Here is an 8,006-nt window from a genome sequence, read left to right as displayed (position 1 = left end):
GACCTTTTTCCCCACCCTGTACACACACTGCAAGGTGAGGACCTCGTTTAGAAAACATCTGAGAAGGGGGTTTCTCAGCCCAGGGCCGGTCGCTTAGAGACAAAGGCGTGAAAAATAAACACCCGGAGCCCAGAGACAGATTCCACCCCCTCTGCAGGTCGAAATTTCAGCCGTCCACCCCAGACCCTCCCCATAGGCCCCTCCTTTCCCACAGCAGGATGGGGTGGGGGGGCGGGGGGGGGGGTCAACCAAAGTGGGTCTGTCTGTCTGGGTTCTCAGAGGCTGGGGCACCAGGGCATTGGGCGCTTGGCAGGAGTTTTAACTTAATCTTAGGGCACACGCGTTTTTAAAATCTTGGGACCGCGATTTCAGAGCCAAGGGGACCAGGGGGGTGGGGGCGGGAGAAAACGGGGGGAGTCTCGGTCGGAGTCTCCCAGGGCTGGGTCAAGTGAAACCCTGGTTGCAGGCGGCTGGGCGCTGAGCAACGCCCGCGCCCTAATGCTCTCTGGCAAAGTTTGCTTTTAGGATCGATTTTTCAGGAACGAATCCCGAGCTGAGACAACTGGAAGGAGGCTGCGAGTTATCTGTAACAAACATAAACAAATTTTTCTTTGAACGTATGCAATATCTTATAGATTTGATTTCCAAATCTTGAGTCGTTCCAAATCCCCGCTGAGAAGGGTTTTAGGAGGTTTTGAACGTTTCTGAAAACAGCCTGTAAATACGGGCGGTCTGGAGGGAACCTCTGGTGGGGCCTGTCACCTGTCGGGGTGGGGAGGAGAGGGCCCTGCCCTGGCTATGAAAAGACATTTGAATTGGTGTCCCTCTAGGTTCCCAAGAATTAACATTTTCTTTCACGGATGGGAAATGTAAATTATACTTCTTTGCCTACCTAATAGGGAACCCACAGGCATTACTCTTTACCAAGATAAAATACATAAATTGTGGTGCTTAATTTGGCTTAATTTTGGTATCTTCAGAGCAATATAGCCCTGTCCTAACACAGCCACTTTGTTCCGGGGCATTTCAAGCTCAACATTAAAAACAAATTACGACCCGTGGGTGCTTAATTCTGGTGCTTAATTGTGACTTCCTTAGGGTAACAGCTAATGTTCATTTGCACCTGATTTGGAGGATATATGAACTAGATCAGTGGTTCTCAACCTTGGCTGTACATTAGAATCACCTGGGAATCTTTTTAAAATCCTGATTTCTGGGCCTCATCCTCTGGAAATTCTGTTTCTTTGTTACTAATGTTGTGGCCCCACCCCATAACAAAGAAACAGAATTTCTGGAGGATGAGGCCCAGAAATCAAGATTTTAAAAAGATTCCCAGGTGATTCTAATGTGCAGCCAAGGTTGAGAACCACTGAACTAGATGATCAAAAAGTGTTTGTTTTTATTGAGCATTCATGATATTAAATTGCTTTCAGTGAAAAAAAAAATTTCCTACTGAAAAAACAATTCAGTAAATGCTATTCCTACCATTCTTATTATCTGAGTAAGCCCCACAGTAATGTGTTTGAATATAATTTTAAAACAATCCTTAGAAAAAAAGGCATTGATTCTGATCACTTTCTTTGTAATTTTTCAAAGACCCATTGGGCATGGAAGATCTTTGAAGTCAGCTTTTCTGCCAGTAAGAATAAAAATTCTTAACCCAAATAGGTGTGTGATTCTCATTATTTTTGTGTTCCTTGTTTCAACACAAACATTTGTGTGCCAGTTTGAGAAATCACTTTTTAATGTTGGACCTAATTTATTCCATTACCCTTTTCCCTGTGTTTTTTAAGAACTGTGAGGATCAGGAAATTAAGTTATTAATTTAATAACTAATGTAGTTAATTCTTACTACGGACATGGAAAACTAGTGAGATGTTTCATAATAGAAAGTGACTACAATGGTAATAGGGACATGAATGCAAGTGCCATTCCATGGTTCTGTTTTTCTGAAAGGAAAGTGTCTTCTAAAGAAAACCAACCACAATGAAACCCCACCTCAATTAACTTGAACTAGTTTAGAATTCAGAAGGGTGTTCTACCTTTGGATCGTTACCTACGGGTCATAATTTGTTTCTAATGTTGAGCTTGAAATGCCCCAGAACAAAGCGGCTGTGTTAGCCAAGGGCTACATTGTACACTCCTCCCTTTTCTAAGTCTTCTTTCTCCTTAGATCAGCCCAGGCAAAATCTTTTAAAATTGTAGATACACTCTTCTAATTCAAATGAACCTGCTTAGTTAATGATTTGTATGATAAGGTAAATTCCATGTCAATTTCTAATTCAACAGATAACTTCAGTTGTCCAGAAAGCAGGTAGATTTGAGACGCTGGGCAAAGCACTCAGCATGAGATCCTTATTGTCCCTTAACTGTAAAGCTTTAGAGGAGCTGTAATCCTTATTTTTTTTTTATTTCCTTTACTTGAATTTTCCTATAAATGATCAACTTGTGTTATTTTATTTTTAAATTAAGTTTAAAGCTTTTGGTAATTTATATCCCATAATGTTTGTCCTTTAGGAAAAATAAAAGTAAAATATATATATTTTTGTCTTTTATATATATATTTTTGTCTTTTATTGATTTACTTATTGATGGCAATTTAATTCTCTCTCTTTCTCTCTCTCTCTCTCTCTCTCAGATCAGGCTACTATGTCCCCTAGGAAATAAAGCTTTTTGCCTGCCCCCACTATGCGTTGGCAGGTCTGAAGTGGATCAGGCTTGTAAAGAGCCTTCTGGAGCACCCCTGACCCCAAGGTTTGTGCTCAGCCTCCTTTCCCGCAGAGGCTGGGACCCCCTGCGGCGACTCCTTCCTTTCGCAAGGTAGTTGGGGTAACAAATTTCTAGTGACAGAACCTATTGCAGGCAGGTTCTCCGAAATTAGCAAATTGAGCCACTCCTTTCACCACTGAGGAAAATGAGGACTCAGGCAACAGCAGATGAGCTTTTCCCAATTTATAGGGGCAAAAAAAGAAAAAAAAAATCCAGAACCTGGGGGTCAATGTAAGAAGACACCCCTCATACTGTTGACCAGCTATTAAATGCCTCAAATCTGTTAGTTTGGCTTATCGTGGAGTACATTTATGAAGGAGGGAGAAGAGGAGAGAAGACTCCCAGCCACAATTCCTACAGAAAGAAGTACCTAAACCACAGAGTTGAAAAAGAGTCTAAACTTAGGGATACATGATTGAAATATTCTTTCCCTTCCCAAGAATGAATTTTAAAAAATGAACTCAAGGGGAGACCAGGGTCTAGATTTAAAAAAAAAAAAAAAAAAAAGGAATCTGAGAAGAAACAGATGGGCAGTGCAGTTCCAGGACCTGGGCAGGTCCACCACAGAAGGCAAAGCTCCTCAGGCCCCAGAAAGGTGAACCTGAATGATGCTTCTAGACCAGTGGTTCTCACTCTTCCTAATGCCTTGACCCTTTAATACAGTTCCTCATGTTGTGGTGACCCCCAACCATAAAATTATTTTCGTTGCTACTTCATAACTGTAATTTTGCTACTGTTATGAATCATAATGTAAATATCTGATATGCAGGATGTATTTTCATTGTTACAAATTGAACATAATTAAAGCATAGTAATTAATCACAAAAACAATATGTAATTATATATGTGTTTTCCAATGGTCTTAGGCGACCCCTGTGAAAGGGTCGTTCGACCCCCAAAGCGATCACGACCCACAGGTTGAGAACCGCTGTTCTAGACTCTTCTATGGATGAAGAAATGAGGGGCAGAGAGAAGCAATAACTTGGCCAAGGGCACAAGAACCAGATCCAAACCTGACCCAATTTCTCTCTCTCTCTCTCTCTCTCTCTCTCTCTCTCTCTCTCTCTCTCTCTCTCTCTCTCTCTCCAAGAGGAGGAGGGTGGAATCTGGAATCCTAAGGCATCTCTCAACTTCTGCCATCTTTCTAAGGACGCGCATTGGCATACACCTGTTAGAAATCAATCTGATCCGAGAAACTACAGGTTTAACCCCGAAGGAAGGGTTTAGGCTGGGTACCAAACCTCTCTCACTACCTTCTCCCACGATCACACCCCCTTCCTTGCACCCTTCCTAACCTCTCTCCATTCATCCGACCCATTCCCACCCGTGCCGCTCACCTTCTCGGCTGGGATGCTTGAAGGTCATCGCCGCTGCGAGCTCCCCACCGTGCACCGTGAGGCTGGCCCCGGGGGACGCCAGCGGGGGAGCCTGTGCCGGCGGCCAGGGCGGGCCTGGGGCCAGGTAGCCCCCGGCGGGCGCGCTGTACACGCCGTGCTGGCTGGAGGCCGGGTAGGCGCAGGCTGGGAGGAAGCCGCCCACTGCGGAGAGGCCGGAGGCCGACTGTGCGGATGGAGAGAGACAGACCATCAGCCGCAGGGAACCCGCCGACTCCTCCAGCACGTGCAGTTACCGGAACAAACGGGGGATGCTCCTTTCCCCTGCTGCCCCCTAAATCATCCCCACGCAACGCTTGGCCTCTAATTTTCCTAGGAAGGCCCCTGGCCAAGTGATTTCCACTCGAATTGTTATAAATAATAATGAGATGAGGGGGAACATGGTATCCTCAGCCATCTGTGTTCTGGGTTCAAGTTTTTATAACAAAAGTATCTTGGCAAAAGGAAACGCAATCCCCTCAAAAGCCAGCTTCCCCCAACGTGTGCGCTTGAGAAAAGGAGAGAAAATGCTGAGAGGGCCCTGGGTGGCCGGGCTGCCAGGCCTGGGGAGTTTTCTCTTTTCTCTGTCTCTTTCTCCCTCCCCCCAACTCTTTCGCTCTTCCAGTTAAGGACACCTCCTTCCCTGACCCTTGGTTACCTGAGTGTATTTAATGTCCGCCTCCAGTGCCGGTTTATCGAGCCCATTCACTGCCGAGGTGGCCGGGAAGGCTGAGCGGTTCACGCTGGCCCAGTCTTCCATCTTGGGGGAGTAGGTGGCGGCTTCGCTCCCGGCCAGGGCCCCTGAGGGGACACGGGACAGGTTAGTGGGGACATCCCATCCGAATCTGCGCTGGGCGCGAGCGCGGCCCTCCAGCCGGAGGGTGACACAAGTGCCTACAAGCACCCAGCGCAACTCCAAGGGCGCGGCCCAGGGTCCTCCGAACACCTGCGGCCTCCAGATGCTCGGAGAAAGGCCCGAGGCAGGGGGGTGAGGTGCAGGCATAGGGTTTCGCGTTCACTCCTTAGTAGGGCAGAGGCTGTTCCCCCTTCCTCAAAGCCTGCTACCCGCTTTCCGCAAAACAAGGGGTCTCCGGAGGGGAGACGGCCTTGGGGCGCACTCGGCCAAGGTGCCTTTCCAATGTCCAGAGGTGGCTCCCGGAAAGGTTCAAGTTCAAATCCAAAGCATGTCCTGAGAATTATATGGGTTTCTCAAAGCCTCAACACGTGTCCGGAGGGTTTGGAGACGGTTCTCCTCAGAAATGCCTCCGAGATGCCCGCCCGGGATCTCCCGAAAGAGGCGCCAACCCAGCCACCAGGGCAGCCCTGGCACTCGTCTGCTCCTCCGCGCGTGTGCGCTGGGGGAACCCAGAGAAAGTTCTAGAACTGAGAGCAAACCTGGTGCGGCCGCCTCCCAGCCAGCTGCCTCCAGGTCGTTCCGGGGGAAGTTGTGCACCTCACCTCCCATCCCCAGGCTGGGTTCGAGCCACCGGAAGAAACAAACCTTGTGTGAGGCCTGGGCAGCGCGCCCCACTGCCGCTGGGTCTAAGCTTTCCTTTCTTTCTGCCCCCCCCCCCCCCTCTTTGGGGCTATGGTGAGCTTTGCTTCTTACTCATGTAAGAGCTTGCTATCCCTTGCCCGGCTGCTGGGACAGGAGACAGTGCGGAGAAAATGGGCACTCAGGCCGGCCCAGGCACATCTCCCCGAGCCCCGCATCAAGGCCGCCCCAGTCTTCTCTCCCTACTCCACCTCCTTCCTCCCTGGGCGAGATGACCAGCAAGTGCGCAGAGTTCTAATTACAGGCAAAGGGCACATCCTTGTGAGTCCTGAGGCGCCACCACCGGAGATCCCAGCCCCAGAATCTGCAGCGCCGCCAGGCCTGCCTGAGGTCACTAGATAAGACCGGCCTGGTGGACCTTTGCCTTTTACTGGAAAGAGCCTTTGGGCCTGGGAGGGACAGAACCTTTTGGGAAACGGTGAGGTTATCCTGAAAGACCCTTAAGAAAGGGCCGCAGAATTGACTGAGGTTTGTTTGGCTTAGATCTGGCGATAGGGGGGTTGCATATTTTTTGCAAGAATAAAGAGGAAAAAAAAGGCAATTTCAGGCCTCCAAATTTGTGGTCGGCGATTGCTCTTCCGAGAAATATTTTCCACATTTGTCATAAAAAGTTCAAGATGTCTCCCGCATTAGGCCCCGGACCCTCAACCTCCCTGGCCAGCCCTAGCCTCCCCTGAGCCAAAACAGGTCCAAGGAGGGCTAGGAGTTACCCCTCATCCTCATGCCCAAGCCCTCGTCTTCAATTCCGTCCCTTCCAAGAAGGCTCCAGAAGGCCTCCACGACTGACCTGTTTGCTCCATAAACGTCCGGATGCCCAGGATGTTGCTGACCGAGTGCGCCGAGGGCCAAGAGCGGGGAATGCTGACGTGGCCGGCGGTGCCCGGGACCCCGTGGTGGCTGCCCATCTTGGCGCCGCTGGGGGACACGGGGCTGGGGTAAGGGTACTGATAGATGTGGTTGTAGGGCAGCGCCGGCTGTGGCGGCGGCTGCTTGCTCGCCTCGTAGGGCCCGGGCTGCGCCAAGCTGCCAATCTTATTGCGCAGGATGCGGCTGATGGAGCTCACCGAGGGCACGTTGTACTTGTCGCAGACGCCGTCGGCCAGCAGCCGGTCGCGGATCTCCCAGGCAAAGATTCCAGGGTCGCCCTGCTTGTAGTCCCGGATGTGCTTGACCACGTTGGGGGTGGTGACTCGGGGTTTGCTGCCCCCGATGGCCCCGGGCAGGATGGAGCCGGTCTCGTTGTAGCGCGCCAGGATCTTGCTCACGCAGCCATGGGAAACGCGGAGTTGCCGGCTAATGTCACAGGGTCGGATGCCCAGCTGCGCTAGCTCCACGATGCGCAAGCGGATGGCGTTGGGCAGGGGGCGTCCGTTGACGAACACGCCGCCCAGCTGGTTGACCTCGCCGTACGTCTGCTCTGCGGACGCGCCAGCGGACAGTGAGCGGAGGGGAGAAAACACCAGCGGGTTAGCCAGGGGGGTCGCACTGAGCCAGGGGCCGCGCCCTGGCAAGTGCCCGGCGAATACTCAGAATCTGCGGGCCAACAGCCTGGGTCTGCCCCCGGGGTAGGGCGGGGCGCACTACAGCCCTCCGTGCCCTTTTGAGGGGGTCTCGCTTGGGACGTCCCATCCCCGGACGCGCCGAACTCCCCCCACCCCACCCAGAAGGGAGGGGATGTGCGGAGAACGGCGGTCTCCGAGGGAAAGCAGGCGAGCGGAAAAGGAAGCGCCAGGACACAATACACCTCGCCCGCCCTCCCGCGCCCGCTGGCCGCCCGCCCCTTACCCATGGCGCGCGGGCCCGCCAGCTGCCTGGCGCCGGGGCGGCCGGGGCTGGGCCCGGCGCAGTACGGGAGAGCTCGGGAGCCGCCGCCGCGGGAGAGGCATAGAGGGAGGGCGCGCGCGAGCCGAGAGCCGCGGCGGCCGGGCCGCGGGCTGGAAACGCGCTGTGCCGCGCCGCCAGGCGCCCTGCCGCCAGTCCCCCGGCCCGCCGCCGCCGCCGCCCGCTCCCCAGACACTCTCCACTCCCGCGACCCCAGGCCTAGGGGGAACTTCATCCGATTCAGAGAAATTCGTCTGACCGGGAGGCTGCGGCGTGTGAAGATCAATTTTACGTGTCCTCCACGTCAATCTCGGCAGTCGCGCCGGAGACGCGCGAGTTGGCAGCCCATTGGTTCCCGTCACTGAACCCCGGCGCCCCCCTCCCCTCGGTGAAACTCTACCCCCTCCCTCTGTCCTCCCCTTTCGGCCCTCCTCCGGAACCCATCCCCATCCCCCTACACACACACACACACACACACACACACACGC

General features: G+C 52.5%; 1 protein-coding gene across 1 annotated transcript in view; it reads right to left on the bottom strand.

Annotated features, from left to right (window-relative positions):
- PAX1 (paired box 1) overlaps positions 1 to 7,753 on the bottom strand; it is a 9,005-nt gene extending 1,252 nt beyond the window's left edge. The window contains exons 1-4 of the mRNA XM_006097534.1: positions 7,483 to 7,753; positions 6,485 to 7,114; positions 4,801 to 4,943; positions 4,107 to 4,329 (exon numbers count right to left, since the gene is read on the bottom strand). Coding sequence (XP_006097596.1) covers positions 4,107 to 4,329; positions 4,801 to 4,943; positions 6,485 to 7,114; positions 7,483 to 7,753 — 1,267 coding nt within the window. The remainder of the gene's footprint in view (positions 1 to 4,106; positions 4,330 to 4,800; positions 4,944 to 6,484; positions 7,115 to 7,482) is intronic.
- Between the last annotated feature and the right edge of the window lie 253 nt (positions 7,754 to 8,006).

Source organism: Myotis lucifugus, unplaced genomic scaffold (assembly GCF_000147115.1).
Source record: "Myotis lucifugus unplaced genomic scaffold, Myoluc2.0 scaffold_205, whole genome shotgun sequence".
NCBI lineage: Eukaryota > Metazoa > Chordata > Mammalia > Chiroptera > Vespertilionidae > Myotis > Myotis lucifugus.
This window is presented reverse-complemented; position numbering and strand designations above follow the sequence as displayed.